The 22,572-nt window shown below is 36.6% G+C and overlaps 1 protein-coding gene across 2 annotated transcripts in view; it reads right to left on the bottom strand.

Annotated features, from left to right (window-relative positions):
* Window positions 1-22,572, bottom strand: part of FILIP1 (filamin A interacting protein 1) — a 179,420-nt gene that overhangs the window by 56,943 nt on the left and 99,905 nt on the right. For both annotated transcript variants that reach the window (XM_077770239.1, XM_077770234.1), the window contains exon 3: window positions 4,591-4,764. In XM_077770239.1, the coding sequence (XP_077626365.1) occupies window positions 4,591-4,764 (174 nt within the window). The remainder of the gene's footprint in view (window positions 1-4,590; window positions 4,765-22,572) is intronic.

The raw sequence follows: 22,572 nt of genomic DNA, 5'->3' as shown, positions 1-22,572 counted from the left end.
TAACTGAGGTGGCCTAACCTCTTGGGTATATGTGGCTTGTCTAGAAGTTTGGAAGACCGCCTCTCATAACTATGACTCTGTAGATTCGTTAATCATGTACACTGTGTGTGTCCATAACTTTTGGTTTTCAGGATTCAAACTGTGGCTCAACCACAGAAGAATGTTTACTTTTATTAATGAACAGTGAAAGTGAAATGGGAGCCTATTACTTTAGAAATATAGCTCCCACTTGGACAGGTGGAAGGAAAATTAAATGAGATCATAATAGCACCAAAGGCCAAAATTTACTAGGGAGAGTATACCTGGAAGTCTTATTCCACTAAATCAAGTTGATGGAGAAGAACTTTGAGGACTTGAGATGGAGAGAAATTTCAGCATGTTTTAGACATAAGAATCACAGTTCAGGAAGTGATTTTAGCTCTGTTATCTGCAGATAATACTAACCAGAGATGTATTGAGGAATTTAGGAAGAGAGAAATCTACTAAAGAGGAAACATAAAGTCTTAAGGTCAAACTGGACTTACACAAAAGAGAAATGGATAAGTGCTCTTAAAGATAGGGCTATAAAGAAGGGAGATATTTTAGTCATTATTGGATAAGAATGAGTGACCAGAGGAGGTAGAGATAGGAGAGCAGAGAGAAACAGAGCAATGTGATTCCCCCCATAGAAAAGGTACTGGGATCCAGGAAATGTTTAAGAAGCATTCTATGAATTGCAGATAGTTCTTCATGAGATCAGTTGGGAGCCATTCTCTTGAAGGCTGACACAGCTATTCAAAGTAGATGCATAAAATATAGGCAGACTTAAGAATTAAATTCTGAGAAGATCAAGGTAGAACATTTTAAGCATTATTTGGTGAGTTTCAAGGTGTCCACTAATATAGATGGGCCCTGAGCGAACACGATCAAGAAACATAGAGATGTAGAGTTTGGAAGAAAGATGAGACAAATAAAGGGGGATTCAGGCAGGACAGTAGCATACACAGTCCAAACTTGGAATGTAGTCAGATGAGGAAAGACTCATCCTTCAGTGAGGATCATCCAAATCAAGGACATAAATGTAGCTAAGATTTGTCTTATCTTCTTGGCAGGCTCATAACGCCTTTATTTTACATCTAGTACATAATACAGAAGGTAATATTAGGAAAACTAATGTTTGGGTCAGAAAGCATAGGGAAAAAGAAGCAAACAAATAAAAACCACTATAAGATCCATAAAATAGTGAGAAAAAGAAGGGATTACTTGAAGAAACTAATCAAAATGTTAAAAAACAAAAACAAAGTTGGTAGAGTATCTGACTCTTCATTTTGGCTCAGGTCATGATCTCACAGTTTGTGATTTGAGCCCCATGTCAGGTTCTGCGCCGACAGCATTAAGCCTGCTTGTGATTCTCTCTCTCCTTTCCCTCTCTGCCCTTCCCTCACTCCTTCTCTAAATAAATAAATAAATAAATAAATAAACATTTAAAAAACAAAGACAAAACAAAACCTCACTTGAGTCTTCTTACTGAAGAAAAAAAGAAAATGATTAAAGAGGTTTTAAACATGCAAGTGGAAAAGTAGAGAACCTAAAAGTAGACCTAGGCAGAGAAGGTCACCACTGCAAATCCCTAAACCTTTTGAAAAAGACAGGTGTGTTTTAAATGCCTCTCACTGAAGGCAAGGATAGTGCATGCAGATTCTTTCACCCAACCTTGGGTTCACTGTTTCTATTATTATTAACTTTTGATGGTAACAGGCTCTGTCTGATGTGGACAACTGCCCCAGACTGACCAGAATCCTGTTGTAATTAATGATTTTCTCTACCTACCTTCCTTCCCTAAGATATCCCTTAAGTCTCTACTTTGGTCTTTCTGAGAGTAACATAGGCCTGCATTATGCTGAGTCATTTTCCTTGAGATAAACTGACCATGGAACTGAAGGATTTTCTTGTATTTTTAAAATTTATGAGTGTGAGGTTGGTATTATGATAATTGCATGTGTCCTAATAATTCTTTGGACTCTTCGATAAAAGGGGAAGTAGGGGGACTTTAGGGTATGTTAATTAAACTTTGAAAATGCATAAGATTAAGACCCCTCAGGCTAAGCAGAATAAGAATTTGGGAAGGAAACTGAAACCTTGATTTCTTTGGAATTTGGCCTAAGAATTATGAACTTTGATATCCTGGGCTTTAATTCACAAAGAAGCTCAAGGGGATTTAATATTTGCTGCTTAATTTCTCCCCAGATATGTGGCAAATGAGAGGGATCCACCACATGGGGTTCCTTGCTTAACCTCTGGTGAGTTCCATTGGATAAGCTAGCTGGGCCTAATTTGGTACGGAAATAAAAATGAGCAGTGGGTTTTTGGCTCAAGGTGCAGGATAGCTTCTAAGAAGAAAAGCTAGACTATCTGCTCATACTCCTAGAAGGCTAATGGGACAGTGATTGTACTGGGATCCTTGCCTCATGAAGTTGGAAGAAGGACTTCTGCTCCTGGGTAATGACAACTTGGTTGTTAAGTCCAAAGGGTTAAGAGACCCAGAATGTGTAGATGCTACAAGATAAATCTTTTCTCATTCTAGCTTTCTATTTTTCCTGTAAAGCAGGACTTCACCATTTTGTCAACATTGGGAAAAGTAGCTTCTGTCTTCCTCTCTATCTCCTTACTCACTCTTCTCCAAGGGAGGAATAACTCTTCAGGTTGTTTCTATTGTCAGGGGAGAAAGAGCCAAAAAGCATGCCCAACTAAATTTTAAAGGACCATCCACAGGGTGGGTATGTTCTCTGCAACTCTGACCATAAGATAGGAACATTTGGGTTAGGCCTACTTTCTGAAGGTAGGTCAGAAATTCCTCTCTTTGTGTATTTTCCATAGAACTCAGTGGATTAGAAGCAGTGAATTTGGGTAAGTGTATGTGATTTGTATGTGACTATCTCTGCTTTGATGTGCGATCTGAAGCTCTAACTTGAGAGAAAAGAATTAGAAAACCTAAATGATATAATTTATCCAAACTGACTTCTCCAATCCAGGTGATTATCATAATAATAATATTTAATGAATATTTTGACTTAATTATGTGTTTATTCCTCAAACACCTCCAAGGTGTGAGCAAATATGCTCAAATCCCAGCAAATGTTAATGGCTAGTATTTGTTGAGTACCTGGTATATACCAGACACTGTGTTAAAAGTTTTATAGGCATTGCTTCACGTAATCCACACAACAATTCTATGAGATATGCACTCTTGTTGATACCACCTGACAGATAATGAAATAATCTTAGAGAGCTGAAGTGACCCACCCAAAGCCATATGCAGCTAGTAACCATGGCTCTCACACATGAAAGTGGATTCAGCCAGTTGACTGCTTCCCATCATAAATCATCTCTTAACATTTTAGGCAAAGATGAAAAAAGAACTCCATCTTATCCTTGTTGCAGAAATTAAGTAATTATGGGACCATCAATCTGTTGTGAATATTGTCTAAAGCAGATCGCATCTGAGACCTGTCAAACTGAGCTGCTACAAATCCTTGATGTAAGATAAAAGTTAAATTGTAATCAATTGCTTTAGACTTTTAATTTCTGTGTTCTTTTTTCATTTATGATGTAATTTCACAACTATGATTTTTTTACATGAATTCTGAAGAGTTAATGTGGCTAGATCTAGCCTCCATTTCCCTAATTCAGCCTCAAACTTCTACTACAATGTGGGAATACTGTTAACATGTAGTATTGTGGGACATTAACAATAGTAAATAGTTCCTAACACAATCTTATACAAAAATGATTAAATGTAGCCCTCTTAGGTTTCCTTTCATATTAAAGAATTACCCTAACCATTTTGCATAGGTGGCTCAGTTGGTTAAGCATCCAATTTCAGCTCGGATCAAGATCTCATGGTCTGTGAGTTTGAGTCCTGCGTCAGGCTCTGTGCTAACAGCTCAGAGCTTGGAGCCTTGTTTCAGATTCTGTGTCTCCCTGTCTTGCTACCCCTCCCCTGCTCACACTCTGTCTTTCTCTCTCTCTCTCTCTCAAAAATAAATAAAGATTAAAAATTCTTTTAATAAAAAAAAGAATTACTCTAAGCATTCCATTGGGATTTTGCCTCAACCATTGTATGCCTCAATTCACATGAGACCATTTTAATTATGACAGTCTATAAGCTACTAAGACACAGTACCTTTATAAATATCAATAATAAAATATTCATCAACATAATATCAAGAATCAATTTAATTTTCTTTTACCAATTTGATAATGATCTTCACAACTCTATGCCAAAACTGATAAGCACTTCAAATTTTTACACACATCACCTCTTAAAGCAATGAAAGAATAACAGACGGCAAGAGCCTATAACTAGCATAATCACATGAGAAATATATTTTAGGCTTTAGGTATATTTAAGGAAATGCTTCCAAAATTCTTATCATTAAAATGTATCCACTATAATTCATGAATTATGTAATTACACTTTACTTCAATATTAGTGTGTCATAAAAATTTCACCTTTGAAAGAAAATGTTAGAGTTTGTAAAATGGAAGAATGTGAAGCTACCACTCTGCGGTATCGTTCTATAGGGGGACTTGTTGATGTTGTATTTTTACCTCTGAAATCGGTTTCTCATAGACATCTTCTCCTATAGATTTCTCCTGGGCTAGGATGGCGTCTCGGTGCAGGACTCGGAGCACTTTCTCTGGCTCTGCAGACCCGTAATGAGCCTCCAGAACCTCAGGCTTGGTTTTCTCTGTCTTCAGCATATGGATCACATCTTCCCTGGCCTGTGGTAGAGTGTAGCAAGGTCAGACAGTCGACAACATAAATCACATGCCAGACTCACAAAATCAACACAAAGCTTATTGAACACATCCCCATCTCTTCAGGGCTATTGGCAAATTCACTGGGTATTTTTGTTCTTATTTTTTTTTTTTTTATCAAAAGCAGATTGGCAAGCAGATAGTCTGCTTCAGGTTGCTAGGAAGCAGGCAAGCAGAAAAAGGGTTTGTGCTAATATTAACTACATAAAAATTGCTTTATCTAAGTAGAAAAGATTCTGAGTGCTTTTGAATCAAGAGTACTTGGGATACTAATGCCATTGCAGTGCACATGAGGTCAAGGACAATTTGAAATTTATTAGTTTTCTATGTATGCTCTCAATGAAGAATTCAAATCTGGTTTGAAATAGCACCCTGATCTCCCCATTCTACTTATAACTCTGTGGGTAATTAACAAAAACAGCCTTTATTAGTGATGTCCTGTTACCCACAAAGTGATTCATTTTGCATAGAAACACATGGTTCGGAACTCACTTGGTGCTGGGCTGGTCTTTCACTCTAATGTATTCACCACCAAAGGTGAAATTTAACTCCTCTAACATCCAGACAGCCAATCACATGAGTCAGATTGGTAGGGTCAAGGTTGTTCTTTGGTTTCTCAACAAAATGTCAGCACTTTGTTAAGCTCTTGATAAAACTACATGATTATAGGTTTTATATCATATTGACTATGGAACTCATCACATAATGCAATCTGGATGTATTTTCCACTGGTTAGTAGCGATGAATTTTCTAGTTATAATGGAGCTAACATTTGCTAAATGGACTCTCATCTGGTCATATACTTGTTTTTCCAGTAATGGCGATGGGTATGAAGTATCCTGACTACATGACAACTTCTACCAGAGAACAAACTAGTTGGCGAGAGTTTCAGCCTGTGGCAATAGAATAGAGATTTCCCCTGTGTTAAACTAACTATGGGTTTGAAATTATAAACCTGGCTCATTATCATAGTATTCTAGACAAAGGAGCTAACTAGTTAGCCCTGGGACAGGACCATTATGAAGTTTGTCTTTCTTGAGGTTTCTCACTTTTATTGCCTTTTCGTCGTCTCCAAATTAATCTAATTCCAGATGGCTAAAGACTAATTTATTACAGAAACGTCAATAGACTGGAATTTGCAGATTTTCCCCAAGTTGTCTCTGCCACATTTACATGTGCTCATTTCAAGACAAAAATGGAAAATATTAATTTTGAAGAAACTAGTAGTTCAGAATTCACAAGAAAGTTAAAGTTAGAAAATAATTTAATGGAAAGGCAATGTGTTTTCATTCGGAGTGAAAGGACATAAACCTAGATGCAGTATCAGGCTGTCCTGTACAGCATCTCTATGCAGTTTAGAAAAAGGTGCCCACTCCTTCCAGGACATACAGCCCTGAGTCAGTGTGCAGCTTACCTAGCAAGGAAAGAGAGTGCTGTTATGTCGACCTCTGTCTATGCCTTCTGCCAGGTACCCTTATAGAAGGCATAACTCCATATCTGTAAATGGTGACCCTGGACTGAAGGAGCCCAAAGACTGTCATTGGTTATTGGTTTTCAGGCAGATAATGTAAATAAGGAGTTTTTAGAAATGTAAATAGGTAGCTATTTCAGTTTAAAAGTTGAAGCTATGTGGTTTAGAAATATGTAAATATTGTTAATATCTGTCTTCTGGAACAAATCATAATTCTCTTAAAAGAAAACAGTTTCTTTTGTTCCAGCCGGTATGAAACACCTTTTTCTTCTCTCCATAAAAATGTACTTATGCTTGAATTGTATTAATTGTGATATGCTACATATACCACACATTTCATTCTTAGTTTAATTACCCTAGGCACTAATTACCAAAGAAAAAGAGGCTATGGTAGTATAACACTGTGAATTATATATTTAAAACCACTCCATTCATCATGAACTTACTAAAAGCTTTTTAATTTCTATAATAATAATCCGGGAAGGAATACAAGCAAGTGTTACCTTTAAATTACTGCTATTTAAAGTAATTTAATTTAGTAAATCAATCATTATTATTGGAGTGTCTGTTTAATCAATGGGTTAATGAAATATCTATGTAATCACAATAAATTTTTTAACTACTTTAAATTTATGATTCAATCTATGTAAATAAGATCCTACATTTTGGGGATAAAACCACTTTCTATCTCCATTTTGAGAAACTTCTTAATTTTTGTATAAAAGAATGAAAAAATTTAAGAAAGCTCCTGTCCTTGACCATTAGTTTTCACATAGAAATTTTATCAGAAGAAAGTAGTTAAATTCTTAGGGTGCTGCAGTGATGCCAACCAGACCACCGTATTCAAAATATATGTGAAAGGACTCAGAGGGAAAAATACTTTGAAGAGGATTCTAGAAAAAAAGAAAAGGGGGAAAGAAGAGGAAGAGACTAAATAAAATTGTTCAATTTATTTAGTCCTGATGATGAAGAAGAAGAAATATGAGATTAGGGTATAAAAACAGACACAGAGGGGACACATTCTTCTATTCCATCCTACATGTTCCTCTCTGTGCTAAGGGAGGTATATGGAAGTCAAGAACAAAGATGTCCCTGCAGAACTGAAACTGTACTAGACTGAGCAAGAAGATGTCTGATTGGCTGCATAAGGAGCTGATTAAAAACATGTCAGGGCAGCAAAAAGCTACTTTGTAAAGCACATGGCCCACAGGTAAGTGTGTGATCCATTTTATAAAGTCAACAGAGGGTATCTGGGTTTTGCTAGGAGTTCAGGGAAAAGGGGGATGGGGCAGGCACAGAATAAGACACAGGACAGGTGGAGCCACATAATTCAACAGGTGACATAATTCAAAAAAAGGGTTATATCCAATCACTCATTCAATAAATATTTGTGCACATTTACTTTGGGCAATGCATTGTGTTCAGTAGTTAGAGATATAATCACCAGAGATTAAAGTCTGGAAGGATATGAACAAATAATTGAAAGTATTGACATGATAAGCCTTAGAATGGAGGGGATACAGGGGGCTAAAATTTCATCTAAAAATACACTTGAATATAAGCTAAGGAAAAGCCTTCATAGAGGAAGTGAGGAAATTTTATCTTCTGATAAAATTTCTATGTGAAAACAGTAATGGTTAAGGACAGGAGCTTTCTTACATTTTGAATTTCATTCTTTTATACAAAAATTAAGAAGTTTCTCAAAATGGATATAGAAAGTGGTTTTACCNGTGGAAACTAATTTGACAATAAACTATTTGTAAAAAAATAAAAAATAAAAAATAAAAAAATAAAATGTGATACAGATTCAAAAAAAGAAAATTCTCTGTAAAACCCATAGCTAAAATCATACTCAATGGTAAAAAACTGAAAGCTTTTCTTCTATAATCAGAACAAGACAAGGATATACACTTTCACTTCTTTTATTCATCATAGTACTGGAAGTCTTAGCCACAGCAATCAGACAAGAAAAAAAAATAAAACACATTTAAATTTGGTAAGGAAGAAGTAAAACTTTCACTATTTGTAGATAACATGATACCATAGATAGAAAACCCCAAAGACTTCACCAAAAAGCTACTAGAATGGATAAATGAATTCATTAAGGTCACAGGATACTAAATCAATATAGATGGCCCAAAAACAGACACACAGACCAATAGAATAGAATAGAGAACTCAGAACTGGACCCACAAATGTATGGCCAACTAATCTTTGACAAAGAGGGAAAGAGTATCCAATGGAAAAAAGACAGCCTCTTTAACAGATGGTGCTGAGACAACTGGACAGCAACATGCAGAATAATGAAACTAGATCATTTTCTCACACCAGACACAAAAATAAACTCAAAATGGATAAACGACCTGAACGTGAGACAGGAAACCATCAAAACCCTAGAGGAGAAAGCAGGAAACAACCAACCTCCTTGACCTCAACCACAGCAATTTCTTACTTGACACATCCCCAAAGGCAAGGGAATCAAGTGCAAAAATGAACTATTGAGACCTCATCAAGATATAAAGCTTCTGCATGGCAGGGGAAACAATCAATAAAACTAACNAGAGTGGCAAACCATGAGAGACTCTGGAATGCTGAGAAAAAACTGAGGGCTGATGGGGGTGGGGGGCAGGGGAAGGGGATGATGGGCATAGAGGAGAGAACTTGTTGGGATGAGCACTGGGTGTTATACGGAAACCAAATTGACAATAAACTATGAAGGGAAAAAATATATATATATATAAGAAAAAAATAAATGAGTATAGAGAAATTTGTTACATTTCTACATCCTAATAATGAAGTAGCAGAAAGGGAAATTAAAAAACAATCTCATTTATAATTGCCCCAAAAATAATAAAAAGACTAAGGAATAAACTTAACCAAGGAAATGAAAGACTTGTACTCTGAAAACTATAAAATAGCGATGAAAGAAACTGAAAATGACCCAAACAAATTGAAAGATAGTCCTTGCTCATGGACAGGAAGAGCAAATGTTGTTAAAATATCCATACTACCCAAAGCAGTCTACAGATTTAATGCAATCCCCATCAAAATACCAACAGTATTTTTTACAGAACTAGAACAAATAATTTTAAAATTTGTATGGGACTACAAAAGACCCAGAATATCTAAAGCAATCTTGAAAAAGAGGAACAAAACTGGAAGTATCACAATCCCAGATTTCAAGATGGACTACAAAACTGTAGTAATCAAAACATCATTTTACTGGCACAAAAATGGAAATACAGATCAATGGAACACAGTAGAGAATCCAGAAATAAACTCACACTTATATTGCCAATTAATCTATGACAAAGAAGGCAAGAATATACAATGAGGAAAAGACAGTATTTTTAAAACATGGTGTTGGGAAAACTGGACAGCTACATGCAAAAATGAGAATAGACCACTTTCTTATACTACACACAAAAATAAACCCAAAATGGATTAAAGATCTAAACATGAAACTTAAAGCCATAAAAATCCTAGAAGATGGCACAGGCAGGAATTTCTCTGACATCGCCATAACAGCATCTTTCTAGAAACGTCTACTGAGTCAAGGGAAACAAAAGCAAATATAAACTATTGGGACTTCATCAAAATTAAAAGCTTCTGCACTGTGAAGGAAACAATCAATAAAACTAAAAGACAACTTACTGGGAAAAGATATTTGCAAATTGTATATCCAATAAAGGCTAGTATCCAAAATATACAAAGAACTGATACAACTCAACACCCCCAAAACCAAACAATCCAATTAAAAAATAGGCAGAAGACATGAACAGACATTTCCCCAAACAAAACATCCAGATGGCCAATAGATACTTGAAACATCACTCATCATCAGGGAAATACAAATCAAAATCACAATGAGATATCACCTCACACCAGTCAGAATGGCATACACACACACACACACATTGGAATATTATTCAACCATAAAAAGAATGAAATCTTGACATTTGCAACCATATGGATGGATCTAGAGAGTATAATGCTAAGTGAAATAAGTCAAAGACAAATACCATATGATTTCACTCACGTGTGGAATTTAATAAGTTAAACAAATGAACAAAGGGAAAAAGAGATAAAGCAAAACAGATTATTAAGTATAGAGAACTGATGGCTACCAGATGGGAGGTGAGTGGTGGGATGGATAAAATAGGTGAAGGGGATTAAGAGTACACTTATTTTGATAAGCACTGAGTAATGTATAGAATGATTGAATCACTGTATTGTACACTTGAAATTAATATAACACTGTACATCAGTTATACTGGAATAAAATAAAATATCTCTAGAAGTGATTTTATTTTTTTAATGTTTATTTATTTTTGAGAGAGAGTGTGTGAGCAGGGGAGGAGCAGAGAGAGACGTGGACAGAGGATCTGAAGCAGGCTCTGTGCTGACAGCACTAAGCCCAATGTGGGTCATGAACTCATGAATGGTGAGATTACAACTTGAGCCAAAGTCAGAAGCTCAACCTACTGAGCCACCCAGGCACCCCTCTCTGCAGGTGATTTTAAAGCACAGCTGCACTTAGAAACCACTGCTTTAGGACAGATAGGCCTATGCAGCACTAAAACCACTTAACATATCTGCTGTGTTAGCTCAGTCCTCTAGGCAGGGTCATCTAATTCCTAGCAACTTGCTTGCCCCAGAGGTTTCTCATGTTCTTGCTATGTTATTAGTTCCACTGATCCTTCACCAAAAAAATCATCATTACTTCAAACCAGCAGCTTAAACCAGAGAGTCCCTGGAAACTATTGGCAGTGTTTACCAGTTCTGGACAAATGAGGGTAATCACTGTCCCAGTCTGCCAGGTACTCAGAGGTGTAGGGCCCCACAAAGCTAGACTTTAGAAAATCAGGACAGTCCTAGGAAAATGGGGATGCGCTGGTCATCCTAGGGCAAATTCAAGGTGGACAGGAGACTGGATATTCCAAAATGTCCCTGCAACTAAGCATCAGCAGTCAGTGGGGACTTACTACACTCAGGAACTGAATTTCAGTGATGGTGTTTCCAAACCTTAGCTTTCTTTAAAGGCAAGTGCTATTATTGATGATTATGCCTGGGGACAATTTCAACCATTTTTTAAACTTGTGGGATGTTTCAATCTTGGGAAAAACCCATAATGAGTGGGAAAAAATGCTTGGTTCTTATGCGTATGTGACACATCTTTTCCCACACTTCTAAAATGGGTATGTATATGATTCTGGGAGGGCAGGGTAAAATCGAGCTAAACAAAGGATATCCTCCTGAACCACTAAAATAACTTGAAGACTTGGGGTGAGTGGGAAGTAGATTAAAACTTTCTCAAAAATTAATACAATTTTAATATTCACTTTAATGTTTAGGACTTAGAAAATATTTGCTTGAGATGGACAACTTGGGGCAAATTCTTAGACCACCATGGTCCCCAGCATGGTGGTCCACCCACTTAGGTTGAGAAGGAGCATATCAAGGTGGAGAGTTTAAGAAGCCTGCCCCTACATATGGATACTGCACACCTTGAACAAGACATTCCCTGCCAAGAGCTGCTGAGCTTAAATGGAGGATCCATTTTGAGTAAAGTATAAATCTATTTCTATTTCTATGCTTATGGAAGAATACCAGTCAATGCTCCTAAACACTCTTGCTTCTTTGTATTATTTAGTTGACTACCTAAATATGATCCTATTGCCTCAGTAAGCCAAGTAACCCTAGAAAAGATGATCCTGAAAGACCAATGCATGCCCATTCTTTAATGCTTTCCTATTTTTGGAACTCAGTTCAATGTTCTGTATCTATTTAAATGGTTGACTGCCTATTTCTTTCTAAGGCTGTGAGCTGCTTTGAGGACAAAAACGTATCTTCAGTGTCTACTAAGAGTGCCTGCTCACGTGATAAGAAGTCAGTAAATATTTGTTCAAGTAAGTAAAATTAAATGATGTGAAATCAAAGAGGCATAAACTGGCGCTGAAAATCTCAGAACAACCTTAACTACTTAGCCTTGTTTAAAAGATCTAAACAATTACATTTTGTGAACTCTTTCATCTGACATTTTTGTCTACAATTTAGGAGTCACTTTGTTCTTCGTAAGTTTATTGCAAAGGAAAATATGTAAACGAATAAGGAACAACAGTACATTCTACCAGAATGTTGCAACAGGAAATGGACTATCTTTAAATCTCATGCAAATTGAATTATACTATTTTCTCTCGTTAGGTAAATATGAATGTTATAAATATAGTGGGAGAAAAAAAGCTATCTAGTTTATGATGATATTAGCTATTACTATTGAGATTAAATCCATTTTCTCTCCTGAATTTTAGAAAGCAAAGTGAACATGATTAGTAACATAACATACAAGGGGAAGATTCAAACATGGTGAGTTTAAAGGGCCATTGGGACTAAAATTGTAACTTTTGGTTTCTTTGGAGAAATTTCTTTCCATAAATATATGGTCAGTAGTGCCTAAAAGTCTCTATACTCATGTTTATGAAAGATTACTCCTTTCTAGCACTTTAGACTAAATATCAGCCAAAAGAAATATTTCATTAAAAATGTTAAAAACAGATGCTATTTTCATGTTAAAACTTGCTGTTATTATCAACATAATAGCTTGAACTTTTTGAAGGAAAATACCTCAAAATCTCGATGATGCTTTTTCAGAAAAAGAAATGCATCCTAATATACAGTGGGGATTTCAAAGGACCCCAAAGAACCAAAACAATCTTAAAAGATAACAATGCTGGGGCGCCTGGGTGGCTTAGTCGGTTAAGCGTCCGACTTTCGCTTGGGTCATGATCTTGCGGTTCGTGGGTTCGAGCCGCGCGTCGGGCTCTGTGCTGACTGCCAGCTCAGAGCCTGGAGCCTGTTTCAGAGTCTGTGATTCCCTCTCTCTCTGACCCTCCCCTGCTCACGCTGTCTCTCTCTCTCTCTCTCTCTCTCCTAGAAATAAATAAAATATTAAAAAAAAAAAAGAGAGAGAGAACAATGTTGGGGGTTTCAGACTTTCTGCTTTCAAATTAACTAGAAAGCTACAGTAATCAAACAGTGTAGTACTGGCATGAATATAGACATCTACACCAGTGGAATAGAATAGAGAACACAAAAATAAATTCTCACATGTATGGGCAAATGATCTTCAGTAAGAATGCCAATACCACGTTCATAGCAGCACTCTCCACAATAGCTNATAAACTATTTGAAAAAAAAAAAAGAATGCCAATACCACTCAGTGGGGGAAAGGACAGTTTTTTTTAACAAATGATGATGGGAAAACTAAATATTCACATGCAAAAGAATGAAGTCAGGTCATTATCTTATACTATATGCAAAAATCAACCCCAAATGATCAAAGATATAAATGGAAGAGCTGGAACTTTTGGAAGAAAATATAGGGGAAAAACTTCATGATATTGGATTTCACAATCATTACTTATATGTGACACCAAAAGCATGGCAACAGAAGAAAAACTAGATCAATTGAACTACATCAAAATTTAAAATTTCGGTATCAAAGAACACAACCAACAGAGTGAAAAGCAACTCAGAATGGGAGCAAGTATTTGCAAATCATATATCTGATTATCTGTTAAGAGATTAACATCCAGAATATGCAAAGAATGCTTACAACTCAATGACAAAAAAAACCCCTAATAGCCTGATTAATAAATGGACAAAGGACTTAAATAGATATCTCTCTAACTATGATATACAAATGGCTTCCAAGCACATGAAAAAGTTCTCAGTTGTTACTAGTCATTAGGGAAATGCAAATCAAAACCAGTCAGAGACCACTTCATACCCATTAGTATGACTATCATAAAAAAAAAACAAATAGGAAATAACTAATATTGGCAAGAATGTGGAAAAAAATTTAAACTATTGTGCACTACTGATGAAAATGTAAAATATTTTAGTCAGTATAGAAAACAGTATAGTGGTTCCTCAAAAAATTAACAGTAAATTATCACATGACCCAGCAATTCCATTTCTGGGTACATAACCAAAAGAATTGAAAGCAGGGACACTCATGTTCATAGAAGCATTATTGGCAATAGCCCCAGAAGGTAGAAACAACTCATGTATCCATTGACAGATGAAAGGGTAAACAAAATGTGATGTATATACATAATGTAATATTATTTGACCTTTAAAACAAAGGAAATCCTGACACATGTTACAATATGGAAGAAACTTGAGGATATTATACAAAGTGAAATAAGCCAGTCACAAAAGGACAAATACCATATGATTCCACTTATATGAATAGTCAAATTCTATGATTCGACTTATATGAATAGTCAAATTCATAGGGACAGAAAGTACAGAGTTTCGAGGGCAGAGAGGAAAGGAAGACATAGACTTGTTGTTTAATGGGTACAGAGTTTCAAGGATGCCTGGGTGGCTCAATTGGTTAAAGGTCCAACTATGGCTCAGGTCATGACCTCTTGGTTTGTGGGCTTGAGACCCGTGTCAGGCTCTGTGCTGACAGCTCAGAGCCTGGAGCCTGTTTCACATTCTGTGTCTCCTTCTCTCTCTCTCTTCCCCTCCCCATTTATGGTCTGTCTTTCTCTGTCTCTCAAAAATAGAAACAAATGTAAAAAAAATTTTTTTTAATGGGTACAGAGTTTCAGGTTTGGAAGATGAAAAAAGTTCTGGAGATGGATGGTGATGGTGCACAACAAAGTGAATACATTTAACGCCAAAGAATTGTACACTTTTAAGTGGTTGAAATGATATATTTTACATTATGTATATTTTACTACATTTTTTAAAAAGTTAAGAGTACCTTGCTTGCCGCCAAAATAATTAAAATAAGAAACCTTTATTTAGAGATTACCACTTTAGGAAAAAAAGGTAAAATTCCATGCAATAAATTATAAAAATTCAGTCATATTTTCCTTATGATTAGTTAGCTGAATATCAGAGTTATCTATGGATTTAAACACATTTTCACTACTTATGTGGTTTTCTTCTATTTTCTTTTTACACACATTGGGATATTAATAGTATGACAGCTGCTGTGTCCTGGATTAGAAATTAGATAAGGTCACAGGTTCCCCCATGAAGTGCTGTGATGCTACAGTGTATAATTTCTTAAATTCCAAAACACTACAAGCTTTTTGTTCTGTGCTAATAAAGACTTCAGCAAAGCCTTTAAACTGCCCACCCCTATATGGAATCAGGTCTAGCAGATAGGGTCTAGCTTTCTGTGAACAAGTTGAAAAGCTGAATTACTTAAAATATGAAAGAAGCATTTGCTAACACACAATTAGATTATTATTTTCTCACTGTGGTTGTTTTCTCTGGCTCCATAAATTTAATCCCCTCAACAAAAACCAGCTAGATGAGACCCAGGGCAGATAAAGGATCTACAATAGACCTGGTACCAGACATCTCTGTAGAGACATCTGTGGTACAGTTTTGCTTATTAAGTTACATTTTCTTCACCTCTTTACTTTTTTATGATTATCTCCTTTTTAGATTTTCTCTAAAAGTTATTTTTTGAGCATGAGCAAAATCTTGCAACATAATCCTGTCTGGAGGACTAACTGGCAGGGTGGCCTTGCCATAGGGCTATTTGCATGAGGAACTGAGGCTCTTCCTGGGAAAGAACTCATCCCAAGGGAGGAAGGGCACCATTTTGGTTGAAGGACAATAAAGCAGGGTCAGAGGGTAAGGGTGAGTCTGAGTGCAACATAGTGTCTGTCACTCAGACTCCCCTCCAGCCCACCCCCCTCAACCCATGCCTGAGTCTCAGGGTGAGGGATTGCCATAAAAGACCTAAATAAAACTAAGAGGAATTGGTAAATTAGAATTCAAGACACTGTGCTTCAGTAGTAAAGTGGGGGCGGGGGGTGGAGGCAGTAAAGAGTAGCCCTTTATTTATCTTGTATCATGCTCTCAGTGTATATACTATCCTGAGCAGCCTCCAAGTAGTCATCAGCTGACATAAACAGAAGAGAAAAAGTAATGTGGGCTGTGCTTTCAGCAGGCACTTACAGGAGCAGCCATCATTACCCCAGTGGGTTAGAGTAAAAACAAGGGCAAAATGGCAAATGCCAAATGGTAGCCCAGAGTAGTGTGCAGAACATGTGTGGGTCATCGTCTGAGGACTGCTAGCATATAATGGGAGGAACCCAAGGGGGCCTAGCATTCCCACAGAGCAGGTGGGGGTAGAAGCCAGAGAGGGAGAAGATAGCTTAGTTTCTTTGATCTTATTTTTATCCTGTGACTGGTGAGGGCTGGGAGATAGAAGTAAGACTTTTTTTCAAAAGAGAAAATATTTCAGTCAAACAAGATAAGACTACATCATTGAGTTCATTTAGATTTGGTATGTTTATATACATATATATATTCATTCCAGCCTCTGATTTTAATAAATGAATTTGATGTTTATCACACACATTTGACCAACTTAGAACAACTAGAGTTTAAATTTTAAAGAAAAATACAAGAAAATCTCAGCCAGTATCTACAGGGAATGTCACACTGGATATTTACTTTTGTAAATAATCAAGAGTTAGTATTTTATTTTTTTATTAAAAATTTTTTATAGTTTATTTATTTTTGAGACAGAGAGAGACAGAGCATGAGTGGGGGAGGGGCAGAGAGAGAGGGAGGCACAGAATCCGAAACAGGCTCCAGGCTCTGAGCTGCCAGCACAGAACCTGAGGCAGGGCTGGAACCCACGAACCGCGAGATCATGACTTGAGCCAAAGTCGAAGGCTTAACTGACTAAGCCACCCAGGCGCCCCAAGAGTTAGTACTTTAAACATTAGAGTTTTTTCATTTTAAGGACTTGGAAATAGGAGCGTCCTCAAATGAAATATAAAGTCTTTCTCCTCTTGAAAGGAATATAATGTATGTAAGTTACTGTCTTTTCAAGAACTTGGGGTGGTCATTTGGAGTATCAATTGTTCTGGTGCACTGAAGATGTATATTGTTATGCAGTTCTTCAACACACTTGTTTTTTTATCTTTAAACAAGTTCTTGATGTAAACTTAGCACTAGTTTTATGCTTATTTTTTATTACAACTGAAGACAAGCAATGTAATTGAAAGAGCATGCACTCGGGAATCTCGAGATAGAAATATGCATTATCACTACTACTGCTAGTGTGACTTTAAATAAGTGAGTTAGCTTCTCTAAACTCAATTTCTTCTCCTGTAAAATGGCCATAGCAGTAGCTACCTCACAGATATTACAGGAACTAATGTGTAAAGATCCTTGGCAAATGTTAATTGCCCTGCCCTTTGGGAGCCAAACAGGTCAATTGGGGCTCTGCAGTGTACTATAGGATGTGATCATTGGCCAGTTAGCCCTGAGCTTCAGTTTTCCCATCTGTATGAGGATGAAATCTATGTGAAGTGCCTAACAGTGCCTGGAATTCTGTAGGTGCCCAATAAAAGGCAATTTTCTCTTTTCTTATAAAGGTGAATTGGCTGATGTGGGACAGCTGCATCTGGTGAGTAACATAACCGAAAGACTTTCTGCAAACTAACTCAGTAACTAACTTAGTCAAAGACTAAGGCACTTTTTCTTGTCCCTGTTCCTCTCAATATTTTGTGGCTGTACAAACCACTCATAACAATATCTGTGATTCCTATGCCACAAACCTAACAGGTAACCAGCAATCCCGTGTTGGCCTGCCTTGTGCTTTTGAGCCTCCTGCTGTATTTGTTGATGTAATTTGAAGGAACAGCTTTCTCTCTAATTCAAGAATTTGGACTGCACTGTTTACTCTAGAGTCTGTAGTTCCTTTATCACCATGTCAAAAAATCATATTACAGCAGAAATGACTTACCATTTTTTTCTTAAACTTTTCTGAGCATTCTATTTAAAGCCTGGCAGGAGTAAGAATGTTAAGACATCTTCCACTAGCACTCATGTGAAAAGCAGGCATTGCCTACAAATGAAGGTGCAACCAAAGTCAAGCCCTCTGATTTAGGGAAATAAAATAAAAATAAGTACCCAAAAATAGAAATGTTAACTTTTAGAAATTGCATCTTTGATGTTTAATAAAATTCCTATAAGAGCTCCTACTTGAAATGTCCTTTTTAAAGAAAGGAGATCCTGAGAAAGCTATAAAACTTCTATATTTGTGATTTGTCGAATGATTTTTAATGGGTATATTTGGATTCTAGTGCAATGTCTCAGTTTGAAATGTCAAATCTACTTGTTGAAAGAGAAAATATGGTCCACTGCATCCACTCATACAATTATTTTGCTTTTTCACTATATTGAATCATAAATAGGGCACATTCAAAACTTTTTAAAACAAGAATATCTCGGGGCGCCTGGGTGGCTCAGTTGGTTAAATGCCCAGCTTCGGCTCAGGTCATGATCTCACGGTTCGCGGGTTCCAGCCCCTCATCGGGCTCTGTGCTGACAGCTCAGAGCCTGGAGCCTGCTTCAGATTCTGTGTCTCCGTCTCTCTCTCTGACCCTCCCCTGCTCGCTCGCTCTCTCTCTCTCTCAGAAATAAATAAAAGCATTAAAAATTTAAAAGAAAAACAAGAATATCTCATGTGTATTATTACCTCCATGTCAATGTTTAGAAGCTATGTGATATTCTGAATTTTGAGAATTGGCATAAAAGGTACCATTTCTGATGTCTGATGCTTCCCTTAATTACTATTCTCACCACTTGTGGTTTCAGTCGTTCCTTTTCTCCCTTTCCATGAGACGGAGAAGGCAGTGAGGGCAGACGCCTCTTGTGTTCTTTTTGTGTCCCTAGTCCTTCGTGCAGTGACTGACACAAGTGGCTGCTCAATAAATGTTTGCTAAATGTATGAGTAAAGTGTGCGTGCGTGCTGTGTGTATGTNGATCATGACCTAAGCGAAAGTCGGACGCCCAACCGACTAAGCCACCCAGGCGCCCCTGTTTTTTTCCTCTTCTAAGCATGTACATTTTTTCCTTTGAGAACAGAACTGTTCTCAAAGATTAAAAAATCTACTTTTTATCTTTCACTAGAGAAAGTTTAGATTCCGAAAGATACTGGTTTATTACTCTCAGTATGTTCATTAAACTCCTATAAAACCTCTCCATGGTTCAGGTTCCTCCTTGTATACAAGGAACAAACAGAGATGAGCTACATTCTTTCTGTAGCTCAATGAGCTACATTGATTCTTATTACCTGCAGTAGTTATTTTCTGTAAAGTTACTAGAAACACTGCATTAGAAAATGCTGAATCATTGCTCTTAGGGGAAATATAGTTAGGCTTCTGCAGGCCCCTCATCACAACATTTTCATCGACCAATTAACATATGACCTTGTTTTAGAAGTTTTTCTGTTCAAAGACGAATGAATGAATGAATGAATATACATGGATAGTTATTTGACATCTGTCTGAGGAAAAGACTTTCTCTGAAATGACAAAGAAAAGAGATTCTATGCATTAAAAAAAAACAANNNNCAAAAAAAAAAAAAAAAAGAGAGAGAGAGAGAAATATCTGTAACAACTATGACAGATACAGGGTAACTATCCTCAGCTATAAAGTGTTCAGGTATGTCAGTGAGAAAAACCCTAACTAAGGCTTCTTGTGAGGACAAAGATTGGTGCAAAAATATGTTCATTACAATGTTATTTGTAACAGTAAAAACATTGTCAATAAGAAGATATTTGAGTAGAATATAATACTTCCATATGATAAAATATTTTATGGGCTTTAAAAATTATATTTCAAGGGATGTTGAAGGATATGGGAAGTGCTTATAACAAATATGTATTCAAATTTGTGTGTACACTGCATTTGCAATTATGTAAAAAATATGTATGAAGAAAAATACCCAAATATTCACAATTATTCTTTCAAGCTGGTAGAATTATGGATGATTGATATTTTCCTTTGTAACTTTTCATATTTCTAGGTAAGTGTTTCTCAAAATTTTTTCACTTGTTCTCTCCTAGTAAGACTTTTTATTTTTATTNTGAGCTGGCAGTCAGCACAGAGCCCGACGCGGGGCTCAAACCTACGAACCGTGAGATCATGACCTAAGCGAAAGCCGGACGCTTAACCGACTAAGCCACCCAGGCGCCCCTCTCCTAGTAAGACTTTTTAGATTATTTTTTGTAATTACCACACTTATGAAATTTTAATACCACAGGTATATTGTATATCTATTTATGTACTGTGATCTTTTTGAGGTCCACAAACCATTGTAACATCTAAAATGTCTTTGCCTCTAAGAATCAATTTTCACCCTGTTGGGAACAATAACACTCTCATTGAGAATGCATATTCTCAATGATCTGTACTGAACTTGTTTTACTTTGATCACCAGATTTAAAAAAAATTAAAGAAAGTTCTGGAATAGGTAGTTTCAACTCAGAGAAATAAATTTCTTTTTTTAGTGTTTATTTATTATTTTTGAGTGAGAGAGAGAGCAGAGCACAAGCAGGGGGAGGGCAGAGAGAGAGGAAGACACAAACTTTGAAGCAGGTTCCAGGCTCTGTGTGGCCAACATAGAGCCCAATGCAGGGCTTGAACTCACAAACCACGAGATCATGACCTCAGCTCAAGTCATGCCTAACAGACCGAGCCAACCAGATGCCCCAGAATGAATTTCTAATAGGAAAATTTCTTGTCCTCTAGAATTTGACATTTAGAGACAATGATCTTTCTATTAAAATATTTTGTGTAAGTAAACATCTATGCCAGCTAAATATATTTGAATCTGTATGCATAATATGAAACTAACATATTTTGCAAGGAAGGACAAAGCTGAATTTAATAACAACCAATACTTACCTTGCACCTTAGTATGAACAAAATTCTTTTCAGGGGTATTATTTCTCTTAATTCCATTCTACAGATGATGAAAATAAAGTTCAAGAAATTAAATAGCTTGCCCAAGGTCATAGGATTCATAAGAAAGAGAGTTATCTGATTCCAAGATATTTATTCTCTCTATTACAAGTTACATATGAAAATACGACATAACTACAAAGCAAGGAAAGGCTCTGGAATTCAATTCTCTGGGTAATGTTTCCTGTACTAACATTCATCCACAAATGATGCTGCCACCATCTGGCCCAATTTCCCCACACTACATAACTTGATTGGCTTGCCATGATCTTGCCAACATTTTTTTTGAGCACTATCATCTTTTTAGTAACTTCCCTAAAGATGCCGCACTGCTATCTTCAGGCCAGAGCACGTGAGGCCGTAAAGCCAATCCTGTAAACTTCTTTAAATCTCCAAGACCCCTTGCCAAGCCTCTGCTGCTGGGAGACAGCCCTAGAGCACGACTTCTTGCAATGCACTTTGAAGTAGATAAAATATGCACTCATGGACATCTGTCTGTTATTTCCTGCACTCACAGCTTTGTTCTTTATTGCCAGAGAATTCTATGGATGATGTCACTTTTCTCTGAAGAGAGCAGGCCATCAGAGCTTTTCACTGACATAATTAATTATCTGTAGCTTGATTCTGGGCCAGAAAATTCTCAAGGCACAGCCCCCCAAAAGAATTAACTCTACTGTGTTTGCTATTCTTAAACTTTTAAAGAGACAGGGTACCATATCTTTTTTTTTCTTTTCTCAGACACTGATAATGGTATTTTTGTTCAGTGATATCAAGTAACAGAAAGTGAACTGGGGCACTATTCTATGATTTCACAAGGAAGACCTTCGGTTCAACGGGCAGCAAAATCTAAAGGTCGCTACAGATCAAGTATACAAAGCAAAGCTTTTAGGGCTTAGTCTTAAATGCTACAGGAATGCATCACAATTACTGAATAGACTCTTTGGGGGATCTTGTGAATCTGCAGCCAGAAAAATGAGATTTCAACCTAAGCTAACCATATTGAATTATCCACAAGGTGAAAAGATTGTTTATCACCCACAACAGCCTAAAGCTTCAATTTATGTAAACTTTACAAGATAAAAGAAATTACCAGAATGGTGACTATATATTTTGAGAGTTTTCATCAATATTTTTATCTAGATCTACAGCAAATTAGCATGTTCATCAGAAAATATCATTCTCTACTCTGCTGGGTTTCAATATTATGTAAATGAGCTCTTGCTAGTTCTTAAAACTGGGCTTGGTGGGGGTGGATCAACATTGTAGATGTCATTAGTGGAGGGACTTTATTGGAATCAGGGTACTTGAGTTCTGGCCCTGCTTTTCAGGCGATAAAGTAAGATCCAAGAAATCTCTGAACTTTCTCAACTCTAGTGGAGATAACAATATCCTAAGACCATATATTTGAATGTGCATATTAATATTATCCCCTGACAAAGAAATTGTTATCTGTGGTCTATTCTGCTGCCATGATTCTGCATAAACTAATTTAAACTGTATTC

This window comes from Crocuta crocuta, unplaced genomic scaffold (assembly GCF_008692635.1).
Source record: "Crocuta crocuta isolate KB4526 unplaced genomic scaffold, BGI_CrCroc_1.0 scaffold270, whole genome shotgun sequence".
Taxonomy (NCBI): domain Eukaryota; kingdom Metazoa; phylum Chordata; class Mammalia; order Carnivora; family Hyaenidae; genus Crocuta; species Crocuta crocuta.
This window is presented reverse-complemented; position numbering and strand designations above follow the sequence as displayed.